We start from the raw sequence: 23,561 nt of genomic DNA on the forward strand, positions 1-23,561 counted from the left end.
TGGTAACATGGGGAGGTAACATGGGGAAGGTGCGATGATTTGGTACTCAGGGGAGGATGGGGCGGTAACACAGGGAAGGTGCGATGATTTGGTACTCAGGGGAGGATGGGGTAACACAGGGAAGGTGCGATGATTTGGTACTCAGGGGAGGATGGGGCGGTAACATGGGGAAGGTGAGATGATTTGGTACTCATGGGACGATAACACAGGGAAGGTGCGATGATTTAGTACTCAGGGGAGGATGGGGCAGTAACATGGGGAAGTTGCGATGATTTGGTACTCAGGGGAGGATGGGGCGGTAACACAGGGAAGGTGCGATGATTTGATACTCAGGGGAGGATGGGGCGGTAACACAGGGAAGGTGCGATGATTTGGTACTCAGGGGAGGATGGGGCAGTAACATGGGGAAGGTGAGAGGATTTGGTACTCAGGGGAGGATGGGGTGGTAACACAGTGAAGGTGCGATGATTTGGTACTCAGGGGAGGATGGGACGGTAACACAGGGAAGGTGAGATGATTTGGTACTCAGGGGAGGATGGGGCAGTAACATGGGGAAGGTGCGATGATTTGGTACTCAGGGGAGGATGGGGTAACACAGGGAAGGTGCGATGATTTGGTACTCAGGGGAGGATGGGGCGGTAACACGGGGAAGGTGCGATGATTTGGTACTCAGGGGAGGATGGGGCGGTAACATGGGGAAGGTGAGATGATTTGGTGCTCAGGGGAGGATGGGGTGGTAACACAGGGAAGGTGAGATGATTTGGTGCTCAGGGGAGGATGGGGCAGTAACACGGGGAAGGTGAGATGATTTGGTACTCAGGGGAGGATGGGGCGGTAACACAGGAAAGGTGCGATGATTTGGTACTCAGGGGAGGATGGGGTGGTAACATGGGGAAGGTGAGATGATTTGGTACTCAGGGGAGGATGGGGCGGTAACACAGGGAAGGTGCGATGATTTGGTACTCAGGGGAGGATGGGGTAACATGGGGAAGGTGCAATGATTTGGTACTCAGGGGAGGATGGGGTGGTAACATGGGGAGGTAACATGGGGAAGGTGCGATGATTTGGTACTCAGGGGAGGATGGGGCGGTAACACAGGGAAGGTGCGATGATTTGGTACTCAGGGGAGGATGGGGTAACACAGGGAAGGTGTGATGATTTGGTACTCAGGGGAGGATGGGGTAACACAGGGAAGGTGCAATGATTTGGTACTCAGGGGAGAATGGGGTGGTAACACGGGAAGGTGAGATGATTGAGCGGTCTAAGAGGCAGGTTGTTGGAGTCAATATTCTGATTCTGTGGGTTGAATTGAGGATGTGGGGAAGAGGAATAAACAGACAGTCACAGGGAGAAGTCAAGTTTAATTCGGCACAGGTTCAATGTCACGGTCGAGTGTTCAAAGGTCTTGGAGGGCAGACAAAGACATTAAGGGTGGTGACAACATATTTGAGAGTTGGAGTGGGCACCTTTACAGATGTATTATACGGTAGGCGGTATTGCAGGGCAGCACGGTAGCACAATGGTTAGCACTGTTGCTTCACAGCGGCAGGGACCCGGGTTTGATTCCCAGCTTGGGTCACTGTCTGTGCGGAGTCTGCACGTTCTCCCAGTGTCTGCCTGGGTTTCCTCCGGGTGCTCCGGTTTCCTCCCATAAGTTCCAAAAGACGTACTGTTAGGTGAATTGGACATTCTGAATTCTCCCTCTGTGTACCTGAACAGGCGCCGGAATGTGGCGACTAGGGGATTTTCACAGTAACTTCATTGCAGTATTCATGTAAGCCTACTTGGTCCGAAGTGACAGGGCCATGTGTAAGGGAGGCTCAAGGGTCACAGAGGAAAGATGGGTGGGTCATGGGTATGGGGAAAAGCGTGACGGTGACAGGAAGAGAGTGGTAGGTACAAGGATGATGCTCGAAGTTCATGCTCACATTTTTAAGGCTTCACAAGTAAGGGATGCAGATTGAAGTGGAGGAGGATCTGTGTTGGGTGGATGGACAATTTGAGAATGAAAGGAACTCACTGCTCATTAGTTCAATGGATGAGAAGCTGGACAAGCATGTTCTCATCTCTATGTCTGACTGTTAACACAGAGCAGTTACTGCAATACCCAAGTGTCTCAATGCCCCAATATTCCTGCAACCTCGGGAGCAGGAGGATAGGTCACAAAGTCCAAAGATGTGCCGGTTAGGTGGATTGGCGGTGGATTAGCCATACTAAATTGCCTCTTGATGTCCAAAGATTAGGTGGGTTTACAGGGATAGGGGAGGTGAGTGAGCCTGGATGGGGTGTACTTTCGTAGGGCCGGTGCAGACTTGATGGGCCAAATGGCCTCCTTCTGCAATGTAGGGATTCTATGGGTCTGAGGGAGCTCTGACCACCAACCAAGGCCACACTGCCAACAACAGGCAGGACCAGATGGGGAAACTGGTCCGGATACAGATATCCAGGGCAAACATCATTCAGGACGGGCACTAACGTGTCACCAGGTCCTTAGGACAAGAACCAACTACCTTCAGAATTCTGAGAGACAATGCCAGAGACAACCGAGATGCCCTAAGAAATCATCACCGAGATACTTGGGATCGTTCATCAAGGCCTCAATGTAGTGATCTGTACATACATCTGCACATACACCAGAGAGTACAGCACAGATAATAACAGCCACAGCATCACTAGAGGGCAGCACCAGAGACGGGTATAAAGGATCCAGCCCAAGGGAGGATCTGGCTCTTTCAGAAGCACAAGGCTAGTGAGCAGCAGCAGACAGAGACAGCTCAGCAAAGGCAGTTTACCTTAGCTTCACTGGTCATACCTCTTGACTGTATTATATCTAGTTGAGCTCTGGAAACAGAACAAACCCACTGAATAAAGTATTTGTGTTAACTGGAAGTCTACAATCTTTATTCTGGCTTAGAGAATAACATATGGTACCAGAAGTGATTTCAGAAAACTAGCTAGACACCAGCAAGAGAAGAAAAACTTAAACTGGATATTCAACTGTGGAAGAATTTTGCAGCAAATGGATCCTCGACGACTAACTGATTCGATGAAACTTGTTGGAACTCCATGGCAGCTGGAAACAATTGGTAATTTAAGTTATAACTGGAAAATGTTTGAACAGCTCTTCCAAATATTTATCACAGCTAATGATTTAAGCACTGCCTCTGACGCAATGAAAATAGCCCTACTACTCTCAACAGGAGGGCATGAAGCTAGAGAAAACTATAATTGCTTCAATTACTTAGAAGGCGAGGACACCACCAAAGTAGAAGTAATACTCCAAAAATCTGATGAACGCTGTCACAGTTAGTCTGGTGAGTTGCTGGAAAGATTCAACTCTGGTCACAGAAACGGACGGCCCATCTCTGATTTTATTACAAGTCTCAAGTTATTACCACAAGGCTGTGATTATGCTAATTTCAGAGACACTATGTTAAAGGATCAATTAATTTCTGGACTATCTGATAAAAATTTGAGGGCAGAACTGTCACAAAATAAGTATCTAACTCTAGAAATCGCTATACAAAAATGCCTTGCTTATGAACAAAAACAAAATCAATACTTTGAGTCTCTACTTTCATGTGAGGGTACCTTTAAGACATGGATGTTTAAGCAATGTACCTTTAAGAAAACAGTGATGCCAGAGAGTGGGTGGGGCTGAGCTCAGGTCAGCCATTTTGCAGTTTAGTTTTGCAGGTCTTTGCAGTTTGAAAAGAGCTTGCGAGTGTCTGTGTTTTGCAGTTGGAAAAAGCAGTTTGTGTGTCTGTGTGTGTCCAGAGAGCTGCAGAAAGAAAGCAAGGTGCTGGAGCTGAAGTCAGCCAAGCTAATATATCTCTGCCATTCTACAGAAAATGTATATATCCTTTAACCTGATGTGATATTGTTCAAAGGTGTTAAGTCTCTTGGAAGTTTGAAGGAACATTTTAAGGAATTATTTATTGTTGCAATATTTTCTGAGTTATCTTTGAAGTAAGGTGGGGTTAAGAGATCCAATGTTTATTTAAGATGTTAAGTTGTGTTCATGGAATAAACAGTGTTTTGTGTTTAAAAAACCCACGTGTCCATAATTGTAATCCCACACCTAGGGAAAAGCCGTGTACTAGGAAAAGCAACAAATCCATTAAAGGGAGAGGTTGGTTGAACTCCATGATACATTTGGGGGTTCTGAAAACGCCTCGCCCATAACAATTGGGGGCTCGTCCGGGATAAAAGTCTATCTATTGGATTGGCTTTGTGAACTTAAAGACAGTGAAGGATTGTTGCTTTTCCGGTGTGGTATTTTAGTTTAAGTGGGGAGAGTGTTGTGAACAATGGCTCTTTCAGAGGCTCAGAAGTTTTTGGGGGTGGAGAATGTCACACGTAGTACTTTACAGACAGAAACGAAAAGCAGACTGTTAGATTTGGCAAGAATATTGCAGTTAACATTACCTGACAAAATGCGAAAAGATGAGGTAATTATGGCGGTGGTTAAGCATTTAAAGTTGCCTGAGATAGACCTTGACACATTGGAAATGGCAAAAATTCAGTTGCAAATTAAACAAATGGAACATGAGAAAGAATTAAAGCGGCTGGCATACGAGAGTGAGAGAGAGGAAAAAGAGAAGAGAAAGAGAGATAGAGGAAAAAGAAAAGGAGAGAGAAGAAAGGAGAAAAGAAAGAATAGCCCTAGCAGAACAAAAAGAAAAAGAAAGGGAGATGCAGATCAGGGAAAAAGATAAAGAGAGGGAGTTTGAACATCAGAAAATGGCCATGTAAAGTCACAGTGTTGGTGGTTGAAGAAAAGCACTGGGAAGACTGATGTGGTAAAACAGGATAGACAGTGGGGTTTGTTAGAGTGGTAAAGGAAAGCCCAAGGGAAGCAAAGGAGGTGCAAACGATTGTACAGCCTGTTCAAGAAGTAATTGTTAAGAAGGTGCCAGATGTCTTTAAAGAATTTACTTGTGTGGGTAAAGTTTACTCATGTGTATCAGGAGGAGCAGGTAAAGAAGTCACAATTTTAAGAGATACAGGGGTTAGTCAATCTTTAATGGTATGAGATGAGGAATTATGTAGTTTGGGAAGAATGTTGCCAGAAAAGGTGATGATATGTGGAATTCAGGGTGAGAGGAGTAGCGTTCCATTATGTAAGGTACAGTTGGAAAGTCCAGTGAAGAGTGGTGAAGTGGTAGTAGGAGTAATAGATAAACTATCTTGTCCAGGAATACAATTTATCTTGGGTAATGATGTAGCTGGATCGCAGGTGGGAGTGATGCCTACTGTGGTTGATAAGCCAGTGGAAAATCAGACAACTGAAGGTTGAAGGACGAATATCCTGGGATTTTTCCGGATTGTGTAGCAACAAGGTCGCAAAGTCACAGGTTAAGACAAGAGGAGAAATCAAAGAGTGAAGATGAAGTTGAAGTGCAATTATCAGAAACGATTTTTGATCAGATGGTTGAAAAAGAACAAGAACAGGTGGAGGATGAGGCGGATATTTTTAGTTCAGGAAAATTGGCGGAGTTACAACAGAAAGATGTAGAAATAAAACGGATATATGGGAAAGCATATGCGGAAGATGAATCTGAGAGCATACCAGAGTGTTATTACCGTAAAAATGACGTCTTGATGAGAAAATGGAGACCTGTACATATGCAGGCGGATGAAAAGTGGGCAGACGTACATCAAGTAGTATTGCCGGTAGGGTAGAGAAAGGAGGTGTTGCGAGTTGCACATGAGGTACCAGTGGGAGGTCATTTGGGGATAAGGAAAACTCAAGCTAAAATCCAGAAACAGTTTTATTGGCCTGGACTACATAAAGATGTAGTTAAATTTTGTCAATCATGTCACACATGTCAAGTGATAGGGAAACCTCAAGCAGTGATAAAACCAGCGCCCTTAATACCAATCCAGCATTTGAGGAACCTTTTACAAGGGTCCTAATCGATTGTGTAGGACCACTTCCTAAAACAAAAAGTGGGAATCAATATCTTTTGACTGTAATGGATGTGTCTGCTAGGTTTCCAGAGGCCATTCCAGTACGTAATATTACAGCTAAAAGGATTGTGGAGGAGTTACTTGAATTCTTTACTAGATATGGACTACCCACAGAAATTCAATCAGATCAAGGAACAAATTTTACCTCAAGTTTATTCAAAGAAGTTATGGATAGCTTAGGAATAAAACCATTTAAATCAACTGCATACCATCCAGAATCGCAGGGAGCATTAGAAAGATGGCATCAGACATTAAAGACAATGTTGAGGGCGTATTGTAAAGATTATCCAGAGGATTGGGATAAAGGAATCCCATTCATATTGTTTGCAATTAGAGATGCACCTAATGAGTCTACCAAACTTTTGAACTAATATTTGGTCATGAGGTAAGAGGACCACTTAAATTGATTAAGGAGAAATTGGTGGGTGAGAAATCGGAAATTACACTATTGGATTATGTGTCAAATTTTAGGGAACGATTCAATCGAGCAGGTGAATTGGCGAGACAACATTTGAAAGTTGCACAAAATGTGATGAAACGGGAAGCGGACAAGAAATCCAAAGTTTGTAGTTTTGCCAGTGGGGATAAAGTTTTAGTGTTGTTACCAGTGGTCGGGGAGCATTTAAAAGATAGGTAGGTTTTAGGGACCGTATCAGATTGAACGCAAATTAAGTGAGGTGAATTATGTGGTAAAAACAGATAGAAGGAAGACTCACTGAGTGTGTCATGTGAATATGCTTAAAAGGTACTTTGAAAGGGAAGGAGAGAAAAAGGAGGTTTTAATGATTCGAACTCAAAGTGACGAACCAAATCCAGATGACTGTGAATTTGACATACCTCAGATTAAATTGGAAAATGAGGATGTTCTTAAAAATTGGGGGGAATTGTTAAGTTACCTTCCAGAGGAAAAAGGAACTGACCTGAAAGAGTTATTGATATCACATGGGCAAGTTTGTAGAGATAAATTGGGAAGTACTAAAATGGCTATACATGATGTAGATGTGGGCAATGCTGTTCCTATCAAACAACATCCATATACACTTAATCCTTTAAAATTGGCACAGGTTAACAAAGAGATTGAGAGTATGCTTAAAAATGGCATAATTGAGGTGGGTTGCAGCCAATTGAGCTCACCCATAGCGATGGTACCCAAACCAGACGGTACCCAACAGTTGTGTGTGGACTATCGATGCCTTCAGCCCCAAGAGCTATATCTAATTCCTTTCCTTCTTCAAATTACAATGTTTTCACTCAATTACTTTCTGTGGTCATGAATTCCACAGATTCATCACTCTCTGGGAGAAGAAATTTCTGCTTCCCTCAGTCCCAAAACTTTTACGCCTTATCCTCAAACTATGACCCATTGTTCTGGACTCCCCCACCATCGGGAACATTCTTTCCGAATCTACCGTATCTAATCTTGCTGGAATTTATTTTTATTTTTTAAAAATATATTTTATTCACATTTTTTTCGGCCAAACAAAACAGTACAAAATGTTTTCCCTTTTTACAACAATAAAACAATATAAATAATAGTGACCGTTTTTTATCAAATAAATAAATAATATATAAACTAAATGGCAACTGCCATAACAAAATATTAACTCTCCCGAATAGTAAAGTCAAACAAGCCAATATACATATCCAAGTAAAAATATCCATACAAAAACACCCGAGGACCCCCCCCGAGCCCCCCCTCCCCCCCTGGGTTGCTGCTGCTACTTTCCCATTTCCTTTATCATTCTGCGAGATAGTCAATGAACGGTTGCCACCGCCTGGTGAACCCTCGAGCTGAAACTCTTAGTGCGAACTTTATCCGTTCCAGTTTTATAAACCCTGCCGTGTCGTTTATCCAGGTCTCCACGCCCGGGGGTTTGGCTTCTTTCCACATAAGCAATATCCTTCGCTGGGCTACTAGGGACGCAAAGGCCAAGACATCAGCCTCTCTCGCCTCCTGCACTCCCAGCTCTTCTGCAACCCCAAATATAGCCAACCCCCAGCCTGGCTCGACCCGGACCCCCACCACCTTCGAAAGCACATTTGCCACCCCCACCCAGAACCCATGCAGTGCCGAGCATGACCAAAACATGTGGGTGTGGTTCGCTGGGCTTCTCGCGCATCTCCCGCACCTATCCTCTACCCCGAAAAATTTACTGACCTTGCTCCGGTCATGTGCAAGACCTTGAATTGTATCAGGCTAAGCCTGGCACACGAGGACAAAGAGTTTACCCTGCGTAGGGCATCTGCCCACAGCCCCTCTTCGATCCCTTCCCCCAGCTCTTCTTCCCATTTTCCCTTCAGCTCATCCACCATGATCTCCCCCTCGTCTCTCATTTCCCTGTATATATCTGACACCCTACCATCCCCCACCCATGTCCCCAAAATCACTCTATCCTGAATCTCCTGCGTCGGGAGCTGCGGAAATTCCCTCACCTGTTGCCTCACAAAAGCCCTCAATTGCATATACCGAAATGCATTCCCCTGGGACAACCCGTATTTTTCCGTCAGCGCTCCCAGACTCGCAAACGTCCCGCCTAGGAACAGATCCCTCAGTTGCACAATCCTTGCTCTCTGCCATGTTCTAAATCCCCCATCTATTCTCCCCGGGACAAACCTATGATTATTCCTTATCGGGGACCGCACCGAGGCACCCGTCATTCCCTTATGACGTCTCCACTGCCCCCAAATTTTCAGCGTTGCCACCACCACTGGACTTGTGGTGTATTTCTTCGGGGAGAACGGCAACGGCGCCGTCACCAATGCTTGTAGGCTGGTTCCTTTTCAGGACGCCATTTCCAGTCTCTTCCACGCTGCTCCCTCCCCTTCTCCCATCCACTTACACACCATTGAGATATTGGCGGTCCAATAATAATCACTTACGCTCGGTGGTGCCAGTCCCCCCCCATCCCTGCTACGCTGCAAAAAACCCCTCCTCACTCTCGGGGTCTTCCCAGCCCACACAAAGCTCATAACACTCTTCTCAATTTTTTTGAAAAAAGCCCTCGTAACCATCACCGGGAGGCACTGGAACACAAAAAGAAATCTCGGGAGGACTACCATTTTGACCGCCTGCACCCTATCCACCAGTGACAGGGACACCATGTCCCATCTCTTAAAATCCTTCTCCATCTGTTCCACCAATCGTGTTAAATTAAGCCTATGTAGGGTTCCCCAGCTCCTGGCTATCTGGATCCCTAAGTACCGGAAATCTCTTATTACCCTCCTCAGCGGTAAATCATCTATTCCCCTGCTCTGCTCCCCCGGATGCACCACAAACAACTCGCTCTTCCCCATATTCAATTTGTATCCCGAAGATTCACCAAACTCCCTGAGTGTCCGCATTATCTCAGGCATCCCCTCCACTGGGTCCACAACATACAGCAATAGATCATCTGCATACAATGATACCCGGTGTTCTTCTCCTCCCCTGAGTACTCCCCTCCACTTCCTAGAGCCCCTCAGTGCTATGGCCAGCAGCTCAATTGCCAATGCAAACAGTAACGGGCACAGGGGACACCCCTGTCTTGTCCCTCTATAAAGACGGAAGTAGTCTGACCTCTGCCTGTTCGTGATCACACTTGCCACCGGGGCCCTAGATAGCAGATGTACCCATCCAATAAACCCCTCTCCAAAACCGAATCTCCTCAACACCTCCCACAGATAATCCCACTCCACTCTGCCAAATGCTTTCTCAGCGTCCATCGCCACCATTATCTCCGCCTCCCCCTCCGGCGGGGGCATCATCATCACCCCTAGCAGCCTCCGTATATTCGTGTTCAGCTGACTCCCCTTAACGAACCCAGTTTGATCCTCGTGGACCACCCCCGGGACACAATCCTCCATCCTTGTCGCCATCACCTTGGCCAGGAGCTTAGCATCCACGTTCAGGAGGGAAATAAGCCTGTAAGACCCACACTGCAGCGGGTCTTTTTCCTTCTTTAAGAGTAACGATATCGTCGCCTCCGACATAGTCGGGGGCAACTTTCCCCTTTCCCTGGCCTCATTAAAGGTTCTCGTCAAAAGCGGGGCCAGTAGGTCCATGTATATCCTATAAAATTCCACCGGGAACCCATCCGGTCCCGGGACCTTCCCCGCCTGCATGCTCCCAATCCCCTTTACCACCTCCTCCACCTCAATCCGTGCTCCCAGTCCCGCCCTCTCCTGCTCCTCCACCTTCGGGAATTTCAGCCGATCTAGGAAATGCATCATTCCCTCCTTCCCTTCCGGGGGCTGAGCGTTATACAGCCTCTCGTAGAATGCCTTAAACACCCCGTTCACCCTCTCCGCTCCCCGTTCCATCTCACCTTCCTCATCCCTCACCCCACCTATCTCCCTCGCCGCTCCCCTCTTCCTCAAGTTGTTGGGCCAGTAACCGGCTCGCCTTCTCTCCATACTCATACTGTACTCCCTTGTGCCCTCCTCCACTGTGCTTCTGCCTTGCCCGTGGTCAGCAAGTCAAATTCCATATGTAGCCTTTGTCTTTCCTGTACAGTCCCTCCTCCGGAGCCTCTGCATATTGCCTGTCTACCCTCAGAGGTTCTCTCAACAGTCGCTCCCTTTCTTTGCTCTCTTGCTTCCCTTTATGGGCCCTTATGGATATCAGTTCCCCTCTGACCACCGCCTTCAGCGCCTCCCAGACCACTCCCACCTGGACCCCTCCGTTATCATTAAGCTCTAGGTACCTTTTGATACACCCCCTCACCCTTAGACATACCCCCTCATCCGCCAACAACCCCATATCCAATCTCCAGAGTGGGCGCTGCTCCTTTTCCTCTCCTATCTCCAGATCTACCCAATGTGGAGCGTGGTCCGAAATGGCTATGGCCATGTACTCCGTCCCTGTCACCTTCGGAATCAGTGCCCTTCCCAGGACAAAAAAGTCTATCCGTGAATACACCTTGTGAACATGGGAGAAAAATGAAAACTCCTTACTCCTAGGCCTAATAAATCTCCAGGGGTCTACTCCTCCCATCTGCTCCATGAAGTCCTTAAGCACCTTGGCCGCTGCCGGCCTCCTCCCGGTCTTAGACCTAGACCGGTCCAGCCTGGTCTTTGCCTCAAACTGTACCCGTTTCCCCACTAAGATAGCCACCCCCCTATTCTTCGCATCTAAGCCCGAATGGAACACCTGCCCCACCCATCCTTTACGTAGTCTGACCTGATCTGCCAGTTTCAGGTGCGTCTCCTGCAACATGACCACATCTGCCTTTAAGTTCTTTCGGTGTGCGAGTACCCGTGCCCTTTTATCGGCCCATTCAGCCCTCTCACGTTCCACGTGATCAGCCGGGTTGGGGGGCTCTTTACCCCCCCCCAGCCCCTACCCCCCCAGCCCCTACCCCCCCTACCCCCCCAGCCCCTACCCCCCCCCTACCCACCCCCCCCCACCCCCCCCAGCCCCTACCCCCCCCTACCCCCCATGTCGACTAGCCATCCCCTTTTCTAACCCAGCTCCTCACCCGGTTCCCACGTACCCGTATATCCCACCAACGGTGCTCTCCAGTCACGACCACCCCACCCCATAACAGCTCCCCCTTCCCCTTAGCAGCAGCAACCCAGTTAACTCCCCCCCCCCCCCCTCCTCCTCCGCTAGATCCCTTTCTAGCGTAGTTGCACCCCCCATGTTGCTCCCAGAAGTCAGCAAACTTTGGCTGACCTCGGCTTCCCCCGTTTGTCCTCGGCCCCTCATTGTGCGAGGCCCCCTCCTTACTGCGTCCCCGGCACAATTTCCATAGCGCGGGAGCAAAGCCCGCATTTCCCACTCGGCCCCGCCCCTCATGGCGCAGTTCCCTTCTCCTTCCCACCGGCGCCCACAGTTCCCCTATGAAGGCGAACATACCATTTGCCTTCTTTGCTGCCTGCTGTACCTGCGCACTTACTCTCCGCGACTCATGCACGAGGACACCAAGATCTCGCTGAGTATCCACCTCTCTCAATTTACATCCATTCAAATAATAATCTGCCTTCCGATTTATACTACCAAAGTGGAAAACCTCACATTTATTCACGTGTATGGCATCTGCCATGCATATGCTGCATCCTCACTGTTCACCCTCACACCCAATTTTGTATCATCTGCAAATTGGGAAATACTACATTTAGTTCCATTGTCCAAATCATTAATATATAATGTGAACAGTTGGGGTCCTGCACAGATCCCTGCTAGTCACTGCCTGCCAATTGTAAAAAGACCCATTTATCCCAACTTTTTGCTTCTCTGTCTGCTAAGCAGCTTTCTATCAATCTCAAGACATTACCCACACACCCATGTACTTCAACTTTACATCGTAATCTACTATGTGAGACCTTGTCGAAAGCCTTCTGAAAGTCTAAATAAAGCACATCCACCGGGTCTATCTACTGGTTACATCGTCAAAGAATTCCAGTAGATTTGTCAAGCATGATTTCCCCTTCATAAATCCATGCTGATTTTGTGTGATTATACCATTGCTTTCCAAATGCTGTGCTATGAAATCCTTGCAACTTTCCTACTACCGACGTTAGGCTCACTGGTCTATAGTTTCCACCTACTTCCTTTTTGAATCGTGGGGTTATATCAGCAACCCTCCAATCTGTAGGTACCATTCCAGAGTCCAAGGAAGTTTGGAAAATGATCACTAATGGATCTACTATTTCTAGGGATACTTCCTTAAGTACTCTGGGACGAAGATTATCAGGCCCTGGAGATTTATCCACCTTCAATCACATTAATTTCCTCAAAACCATTTCTCTATTAATACTAATTTCCTTCAGCTCCTCACTAAAACTTATGTTTCTCTTCACCTCCAGTACATTATTCATGTCTGGTAAAGACAGAAGTATGAATTTTGTTCCTCAGCCATTTCTTTGTTCCACGTTATGAATTTCCCCATTTCTGACTGTAAGGGGCCTACACTTGTTTTATCAATCTTTTTCTCTTTATATACCTACAGAAACTTTTACAGTCAGTTTTCATGTTCCCCGCTAGCTTACTTTCATATTGTATTTTCCCCTTCTTAATTAATCGCTTTGTCTGCCTTTGCTGAATTTTAAACTGTTCCCAATCCTCATGTCTATTGCTTTTCCTTATTAACTTGCATGCCTCTTCTTTGAATCTAATACCATCTCTAATTTCCCTTGTAAGCCATGGTTTGGCCATGGTTCCTTTTCTGCTCTTGCACCAAATAGGAATAAACAACTTTTGGAGTTCACCCATTCATTCCTTGAATGCCTGCCATTGCCTGTCAACTGTCCTTCCTTTCAGTAATATTTCCCAGTCCATCATAGCCAACTCATGCCTCACATCATCACGATTACCTTTATTGAGATTCAGGACCCTCGTCTTCGAATCAACTACCTCACTATCGACCATGATAAAGAATTCTTTCATATTATGGTCACTCATCCCCAAGGGTTCTCTCACAACTAGATTGCCAATTAATCCTTTCTCATTGCACAACACCCAATCCACGATGGCCTGTTCTCTGGGTGGTGCATCAACGTATTGGTCGAGGAAACCATCCAGAAATTTCTCCTCTGTTGTACTGTGACTCACCCGATCTATATTCAGATTAAAGTTACCCACAATCAGAGATGTTCCTTTAACACATGCATCTCGGATTTCCTGTCTAATGCTATTCCCAACATTACCACTGCAGTTTGGTGGTCACCCCTACCAATGATTTTTGCCCCTGGTGTTTCTTAACTCAACACATACAGATCCCACATAGTGTGCGCGCCTCCAGCGCTCCCTCCTCCGAATTGGTGTCCGTAGGACCCTGGGGGTCACCTCGGGATGGAGGGGCAGTTGGATTGAGCTCCAGATGCCCCTGCATCATTTGGCTCTGCCAGCCCTGGCAACTCCCCAATGTCTGCATCATGGTGTTGATGCCCTCGGCGATGCCCCTCTGTGAGCGGGCCATGCTCTGGAGTGGCTCGCCAATGTCCACCTGAGACTGGGACATGCTCCGCACTGCCTCGGGAAGGTCCACCTGTGACTGGAATACGTCCCCCAGTGACTCAGACATGCTAGGCGCTCAGCCATGGCCGTTACTGACTGAGCCATGCCTTGGATGCCACCCTTCATGGTGCTGACATTGGGCTCCAGACTCTCCACTGTGATCGTCACCCTAGCAGTGTTGGCCTCGGTGCCACATATTGCCGGTGCAATCTCCTGCACCCATAGCCTTTGGGACTCCTTCAATCGGCTATGGACCCGCTGGAGTGTCGCTGACATCACCCTCTGAATCTCACAGCTGCACCCTATCATCTGCATCAGCTCTGGGATAGCCTAGTCCAGAGGCTCAACATCTGACTGCGACCCAGCTGGGTCCTGGGGTCCAGAGGACCTCCGACTCCAGTCTCCCCTGGAAGTTCCTGCCTCCACCGATGTGCATCTGTAATTGTGAGGTGCTCACGAGATTGTCCCCCAGAAGCATGTCCACTACTTTTGCCCACCGAGCTGTGCGCCTCTGCGCTGGTGGAGGGTGGTGATGAAAGCCGTGATGCATCGATTGCAGCATCCTCGGAGCTCTCCTCTGAGGTGTTCGCATGGCAGGGGGGGGGGGGGGGCACACTGAATGGGCCAGTGCCATCAGATGGAGATCCTGTGGGAGAATGGACATGTGGTCAGTGGGAGGAATGATCATCATCCTCGCATGAACAACTCACATGTTACAGGTCCTCTGGTTTAGGGCCGATGGATATTCACCTCTGCAGCGGTGGCCTTCTCTACATTGGTGACCGATCTGTCCTCGGTTATTCTCACAATCTCCAGGGCCCATTCTACAGAGGGGTTGAGGACCCCGAGGTCTGGCACCCTACTGCCTGTCTGGGCCCATTCCCGTCTGTTGTGGGCCGATTTCTCCTGCGGAGACACAGAGGGGGCATTGAGAGCCGATCACTGGGTGTGCTGGGGCATCTTGCGGTATTTTGCCGTGGGGGGGTCCTCTGGGGGTAGCATGCAAGACAGGTGCCAGGGGACCTATGCCATTAATTTGTGCTGCCCCAAGGACGTTGTGCTTCTTGGGACACTGGTTGGCGGTCCTCCTTGTCACACTCCTCGCACTGGTGGCTACTGCCTCTGCCTGCCAGGTGGCACTGGCTGCCCTGTGGCTGACCCTCCGAGCCTCTTGGGGAACAGGGCATCCCACCTGGACTTGACCGCATCCATCAGTCTGGCCAGCTAGGCATCACCGAAGGGTGAAGCTGGTCTACACGGTGGCAGGACTGCATGCTGTCTGGGGTTCGCTCTGCTCGATCGGTTTAAGTGCTGCACCCCCTCGTTAACAGGGAGCTGCTGGGCACGGTCCTGGCGAATCAGGTGGGACAGTCAATTGCGGCATAAAACCCGTGGGCATTGTTAAGTGCCCTAATTGACATTTGATACCGGTGACTGTCTCGGCGGGTCGGCTGTCGGGAAACACCCAGCATTTCCCGCTCACGACCACACTTCAATACGTTTCCGTCAGATCGCGCCCAGTGTTTCTCTGATGTTCCTCCACATTAAGGGAGACGGTAACAAGTGGTAATGTTCCAGTCCTGGCTGAGTAACCGAGAGACTTTGGCTGGTGCTCCAGAGACAAAAGTTCAAATCCCACTATGGCATCTGAGGGAATTTAACTTCAATTAATCTGGAATAAAAAGCTGAGCGAATTGATAATAGGAAGGTAACTGCGGATTATCCTGAAGGAGAGGAATTCTGTTACATCCACACAACATGGTTGACTCTTAACATCTCTCTGAAATGACACAGAAAATCTCTCAGTTGTACCAAACTGATATAAAAAGCACAACGGCCGGAATTTTCTGCCCATTCCCACCAGCGGAATCATCTGCGCCACCGACAGCGATTCCCCAGAGCAAGTTTTCCGGTGGTGGGGTCTATAGAACGGGAATCCTCGCTGACAACGGTGGGACCAGAAGATCCCTCCACCAGGCAATGGTGGTACAGAAGCGGGGATGTGGAAAATCAGCCCAATGGGTACACCAACACCACACTGAAGACATCTCACCACTTCCTGCTCAAAGGCAATCGGAATGAACAATAAATCCCATTAAACAGAATGTATTGGAAAAACCCAGCAGGTCTGGCAGCCTCCGTGGAGGGAGGAACAGAGTTAGTGTTTCAAACCCAATAGGACTCTTCTTCAGAACTCAGCTGAGTTTTTCCCACACTTTCTGTTTTTATTTCAGATTTCATGTACCTGAAGTGTTTTGTTTTAACAATAAATGTGAACCTTGCCAGCAGCCCTCATGTCCAGTTCTTCTCCCTCCCGCTCTAACCAGATCACTTCATGCTTCTGTCTTCATTAGAAGAGCAGTACACTGATTGAGAGAAACTTGAACACACAAAGGAAATTTCTGCTGTCCCATTGGATGTTTACAATTGCAGACTAATTTTCAGATGATTAAAATCTGCCACAATTACAATTCAATTGCAATTTGTCAAAACAGTTCATCCTCAATTAACAGAAACACATTTCATGTTTTATTAGCCTATTTTACATAATAATGTTGAATTATTATTTGTGCTCCTACCTTGAATCCTTTTGTCTTCTTTTCTGTGGACAAGTACATCAGCAGCAATAGCCAGAACCACAAGGCTCGCAACCACCCAGAAAATTACCAGCCAGACGTTGATTTTAGGGAAGAATTCATCTAAAGTTTAAACACAAATCAGGATCAGTATTTATTTCTGTTTCCATGGAATGTCCATTTTGTTACAAAACTAACACCTGTTGCTCTTCACTAATGGTGTTGAGAAGGTTGTGCTGAGCCAACTTCTTGAACCGCTGCTGTCACCTGGTACAGTGCACCTTGTAGCTGGTACATACTGCTGCCACTCTGTGCCAGTGATGGAGGAAGTGAATGTTTAATGTCGTCGATGGAGTGTGGGTCAAGATGGGCTGCTTTTTGCTGGATGTTGTTGAGCTTCTTGAGTATTGTTAGAGCTGCACTCATCCAGACAAGTGGAGAATATTCCATCACATTCCTGACTTGTGCCTTGTAAATGGTGGACAGGCTTTGAGGAGCCAGGAGGTGAGTTACTCACCACCGAATGTCCAGTCTTTGAACTGCTCTTGTAGCCACAGTATTTAGGTGGTTGGTCCAGTTCAGTTTCTGATCAATGGTAACCCGAATGATGTTCAGAGTGGGAGATTCAGCTTTCCACCCCTTTGCTGATGATCAAGAGTAGACAGGTGTGGTGATAATTAGCTGGATTGGATCTGTCCTGCTTTTTGGACAGGACATGTGCGGATAATTTTACACATTATCAGGTTGATGCCAGTGTTGTAGCTGTACTGAAACAGCTTGGTAAGGAGAGCACAAACCTTCCGTGTCCGTGTCTGGGAGGGCAGCCTGGACCCTGGGATGTATCAGCTGCTGCTGTTCATTCACCTGGAACTGGGGGAAAGTCTGTGACAACTACAACCCGAGCTGTGCTGCCTGAGTCTGCTCTGGAGCCTGATCCACAGGTCAAACCGAGCTGGGAGACACGCAGTGAGGATTCCTTGACGTTTCCAGGAATGAACTCAGTTCCATGCACGACAGCGGGGCCTCCAGGAGCAGCATCAACCCTGAACGAGAGCACCAACCGCCTGAGCCAGCTCCCCTCCTGCCCTCAGCCACTCCTCCACCTCAGCAGCTCAGTGTGTCTGGCACCCAGCTGCAAGCCCTGCCGGGGACATCTTCCAGCCTGGCCTCTCCCTCCAGAACCTAATAATAATAATCTTTATTAGTGTCACAAGTAGGCTCACATTTACAATGCAATGAAGTCACTGTGAAAATCCCCTAGACACCACATTCCGGCACCTGTTCAGGTACACAGAGGGAGAATTCAGAATGTCCAATTACCTGACAAGCACATCTTTCGGGTCGTGTGGGAGGAAACCGGAGCACCCGGAGGAAACCCATGCAGCCACAGGGAGAACGTACAGACTCCGCACAGACAGTGACACAAGCCGTGAATCGAACCCGGGACCCTAGAGCTGTGAAGCCACAGTGCTAACCACTGTGCTACCGTGCCTACATCGTCACTTCCAATAACCAAGGAGCTAAACGCCTGGAGTCAGTCAGCGAACAGCCCCGTGGCTGAGTGTCAGCTCAATATGCAAAACCTTTAACCTAAAAGTGGGGACAACAAGGAGAACATAAAAAAATTATATTCTGGGAAGCTAAATTTCACTGAAGGGTAATGACATTGGATTCAAACATGAAAAGAGGCAAACATACAGTTAAGGAGAGATGTGAGCACTGTGTTGGGGAGTGGTCATGTAACACTTCCTGGAGTGTACTCTGTGCTGGGGTCAGAAACGTGAAGCAGTCAAGCAGAAAAAGTGTTTGTTTCTGAGATTACTATCGTCAAATACTCTGATCCCCTAACCCCAGCGAACAGCGCCTACCCTACTACAAAGAAGTCTATCCTCGAATAAACCTTATGAACCGAGAAGAAAAATGAATACTCCCGCTCTCTCGGGTACAAGAACCTCCAGCCTTCCATTTCCTAATAGGCCAGTCAGCACCTTCACCACCCCCCCAACTGGGCGAGCGAGTGTCGCTATGATCTATCCTTCCTTGGCTCTTGCACCAAATTCCAATCCCCTCCCACTATTAGCTCGTGCGAATCCAAGTCCAGAATGGCCCCAAACACCTTCCTCACAAACCCTGCACCATCCCAGTTAGGGCCATATGCAATTGCCAACGCCACCAACCTCTCATCTAACGCCCGTTACTATCCCATATCTACCCCCCTGGTCCGCCACCACCATCTCCATCTGGAACCTCACTCGCTTACCGACCAAAACCTCTACCCCTCGTGCATACTGTCGAATCCCGAATGAAATACTTGGCTCACCCAGCCCTTCCTCAGCCTCACTTAGTCTTTCACCTTTGGATGAGTCTCCTGTAACATGACAACATCGGCCTTAAAGCTTTTTAGGTGCACAAACACCCTCAACCTCTTCACTGCCCCCCCCCGCCCCCCCCAAACCCCTCACGTTCCATGTAACTATTCTGACCGTGGGTCTCTCACCCCCCCCCCGAGCCCCCTTATCCGCCATCATCATAACTCCAGGCTCTGCCCACTGGGCTTGGCCCGCCCCGTCCCTTTGATGCCATCAAACCCCTCGCCCCGTCCCAGAATCCCCCATCCACTTCCTCAACCAATATCGGTCCCGTTCTCCCACCCCCCACTTTTCACACCTCCGAGGCCCATCAAAACCTGTTTTCCCAGATTTCCATTTTGTTATCTGTAAGGAATTGGAGGAAAGAGAGAGACCGACAATAGTTATGGTTTCCACCCAGAGACCCTCAAATCCCCCAAATCTCCCCCACCCTTACGTGTCCCGCCTTCTCTCAGAGTGCTAGACACCGAGCCAGTTGGCTGTAAAAGCTAGCTCTGCACACTCACCCCTAGTGACAGCTGGAGCCCCCAGAGTCCAGCCCCAGACCCAGACCTCAGACCCCTGCCGGGAACATTAGGGAGACCATGCTCAATGCCTCTCCTGGTCCACACACTCACACTTTGATCAGCAAGATATACCCTGTGCTGAAGCCCAGCTCGAGTGTTTGATTGCTGACTGCTGAATCTATGGTGCTGACGCTTCTAGAATTCAGGCAAAGTGTTGGGACTTCAAGGTTTGATTGAAATGCGATTCGTTAATCATTGTCTGAGACAAGGCACATGTACCCACGAGGAGGCACTTGAGAACTGTGAAGTGCCCACGTAACTAACAAGGCCAATTATTTATCTGCAATAGCTTTGAAGCTCGAGGCTAGTCACAGTCAAAGGGAGTTAAAGTGACCGCCAGCATATAACCAAGAACAGGGTTCTGTCCTGGAACTGTCTGGCAAGACCGACAGGCAGCAGCTGTTGTTGCCCCTGTTATGGGTCTCCATCTTTATCCATATTTAAAGATGGCTTGAAGGCCTCACAGATGAAAAGCACATTCCCCTCCTCCCCCAGCCAGAGCTGCAGGCCCAAGAATGGAAATGGCTGCTCACCTCCTCAGATCCCCTCAGCAGCCTTTGCACCAGCTTCACGTTCTTAAAGGAGAACTAAACGATGCCCACGTGATTTCTCGCCTAGACGCCGGTTAATTCCCAGGAGGCCGATACATTCAACATCAATCTCGCTAATGAGATGGACATTGGTGCTAATTGGAGTTAATGACATGCTCGCGATATTTGGGCGAGACCCGAACTCACCATCGGGAGCGGGCCGGTTAGATCGCGTGCGACATGTATCCCGATTTCTCACTATTTAACCACCGTGCCCATATCTGCACCGGGCACAATGCGGTGGTTAAATCACATCCGACGACACTATCTACTCCCCTTAATATAAACCGCAGTCCATTAGCCCATGCTTTAATTGCACCTCAGTCTCCAAAGGAAAACTCAGCTGCCTTTGACACCAGGATTTCTGAAAACATGACTGCAGCACTCACACACTAACTCAGGATTTTTAACTCTGACTGCAGCACTCACACACTAACTCAGGATTTTAACCCTGACTGCAGCACTCACACAGCACTCACACACTAACTCAGGATTTTAACGCTGACTGCAGCACTCACACACTAACTCAGGATTTTAACCCTGACTGCAGCACTCACACACCAACTAAGGATTTTAACCCTGACTGCAGCACTCACACACTAACTCAGGATTTTAACCCTGACTGCAGCACTCACACACTAACTCAGGATTTTAACCCTGACTGCGGCACTCACACAGCACTCACACACAAACTCAGGATTTTAACCCTGACTGCGGCACTCACACACTAATTCAGGATTTTAACCCTGACTGCAGCACTCACACAGCACTCACACACTAACTCAGGATTTTAACCCTGACTGCAGCACTCACACACTAACTCAGGATTTTAACCCTGACTGCAGCACTCACACACTAACTCAGGATTTTAACCCTGACTGCAGCACTCACACACTAACTCAGGATTTTAACCCTGACTGCAGCACTCAAAAACTAACTCAGGATTTTAACGCTGACTGCAGGACTCACTCACTAACTCAGGATTTTAACCCTGGCTGCAGCACTCACACACTAACTCAGGATTTTAACCCTGACTGCAGCACTCACACACTAACTCAGGATTTTAACTCTGACTGCAGCACTCACACACTAACTCAGGATTTTAACCCTGACTGCGGCACTCACACACTAACTCAGGATTTTAACCCTGACTGCAGCACTCACACACTAACTCAGGATTTTAACCCTGACTGCAGCACTCACACACTAACTCAGGATTTTAACCCTGACTGCGGCACTCACACACTAACTCAGGATTTTAACCCTGACTGCGGCACTCACACACTAACTCAGGATTTTAACCCTGACTGCAGCACTCACACACTAACTCAGGATTTTAACCCTGACTGCGGCACTCACACAGCACTCACACACTAACTCAGGATTTTAACCCTGACTGCGGCACTCACACACTAATTCAGGATTTTAACCCTGACTGCAGCACTCACACAGCACTCACACACTAACTCAGGATTTTAACCCTGACTGCAGCACTCACACACTAACTCAGGATTTTAACCCTGACTGCAGCACTCACACACTAACTCAGGATTTTAACCCTGACTGCAGCACTCACACACTAACTCAGGATTTTAACCCTGACTGCAGCACTCACACACAAACTCAGGATTTTAACCCTGACTGCAGCACTCACACACTAACTAAGGATTTTAACCCTGACTGCAGCACTCACACACTAACTCAGGATTTTAACCCTGACTGCGGCACTCACACACTAACTCAGGATTTTAACTCTGACTGCGGCACTCACACACTAATTCAGGATTTTAACCCTGACTGCAGCACTCACACAGCACTCACACACTAACTCAGGATTTTAACCCTGACTGCAGCACTCACACACTAACTCAGGATTTTAACCCTGACTGCAGCACTCACACACTAACTCAGGATTTTAACGCTGACTGCAGGACTCAAAAACTAACTCAGGATTTTAACGCTGACTGCAGGACTCACTCACTAACTCAGGATTTTAACCCTGACTGCAGCACTCACACACTAACTCAGGATTTTAACCCTGACTGCGGCACTCACACACTAACTCAGGATTTTAACCCTGACTGCAGCACTCACACACTAAATCAGGATTTTAACCCTGACTGCAGCACTCACACACTAACTCAGAATTTTAACCCTGACTGCAGCACTCACACAGCACTCACACACCAACTCAGGATTTTAACCCTGACTGCAGCACTCACACACTAACTCAGGATTTTAACCCTGACTGCAGCACTCACACACTAACTCAGGATTTTAACCCTGATTGCGGCACTCACACACTAACTCAGGATTTTAACCATTACTGCACCAAATACACAGGCTACAATACATCTGAAACTCCAGCATACATCACGCTACAACCAGGACAGTGAGTAGCTGTACATGAGATGGTTAACTATGGTGTGGTTATCACCAGATGGAGTTTCATTGATGGCAGGAGTGAGACACCAAAATACACATAAACAACGTGGATTGTGAAATCTGCAAAGTCTTGCACTGCCTGTGAAGAGAATTTGTAAGGAATTGTGTTTTTCCAGACTAATTGTTTTGAGAAAGTCTGCACAAGGCTGGAATGAGCCAGAAATTTGTCCTGAAGGGATGATGTTCCCAGGATTGGGGCTGCAGCCAGAGTGGAACAGTCTACCATGGAGGAAGCAACATTGGAGTGACTGGCTGAAGAGTGCACCCTCGTATGCAAAGTGACTCAGAGACTTGGTATTGTTGTATCAAGGGGAAGTTTTACCAATTTAGGGCCATGGAACAGACCAAAGCTGTGGTGATCTTTTGGGAGCTCACATGGAACAGAGTTTTAGGGACTATTGTTTGTGTTTTAAAATCAGTCTTTCTTTTCTTCTGCTATAAAGTGCTTTATCCCTTCAATAAATGATCTTTATTTCTACTTGTTTCTACTTTTACATAACAAGAGAATTTTTCAAAACATAATCATAATTATTCAATAAAATTGTTCTTTGACACATTACTTGCCAGTGACGCTCATTCCTGTTATGTCCAGAGTACAGTTCTCAACACAGCGGACATTCGAAGTGGGAAGACTTCCCTGATTTAATGAAACTTGTTGGAACTCCACCACAGCTGAACACAACCGGTAATTTAAGTCGTAGCTGGAAAAGTTTGATACAAATGTTCGATATATGTATCATAGCTTATGATTTGAAAGCAGCCTCATTAGAAATTAAAATAGCACTGCTCCTCACAGGACAGGAAGCTAGAGAAATATATAACGGCTTTAAATTGTTGAAAGGCGAAGACAGCACTAAATTAGAAGTAATACTGAAAACATTTGAAGAGTACTGTAACACCAGTAACAATGCTGCTTTAAGACATTCAATGCTTGGAGACAAAATTGCACCGTGGATGAGTGATGTGAAACCCAACCAATCATTACCAGAACTGAAAGGGTTAACAATGGAAATCGCAATTGAAAAGTCCAGTGCGTAAAAAAAAGTAACTTTAACTTTTTACAGAAAATAAATCGCAGAAATCCATGTTAAAATGGCGTCGGAGCA

The 23,561-nt window shown here is 47.5% G+C and overlaps 1 protein-coding gene across 2 annotated transcripts in view; it reads right to left on the reverse strand.

Moving 5' to 3' along the window:
• LOC140390473 (butyrophilin subfamily 1 member A1-like) overlaps positions 1–23,561 on the reverse strand; it is a 391,546-nt gene that overhangs the window by 317,200 nt on the left and 50,785 nt on the right. For both annotated transcript variants that reach the window (XM_072475628.1, XM_072475627.1), the window contains one exon: positions 16,489–16,608. In XM_072475628.1, the coding sequence (XP_072331729.1) occupies positions 16,489–16,608 (120 nt within the window). The remainder of the gene's footprint in view (positions 1–16,488; positions 16,609–23,561) is intronic.

The sequence above is a fragment of the Scyliorhinus torazame genome, chromosome 14 (assembly GCF_047496885.1).
Source record: "Scyliorhinus torazame isolate Kashiwa2021f chromosome 14, sScyTor2.1, whole genome shotgun sequence".
Lineage (NCBI taxonomy): Eukaryota > Metazoa > Chordata > Chondrichthyes > Carcharhiniformes > Scyliorhinidae > Scyliorhinus > Scyliorhinus torazame.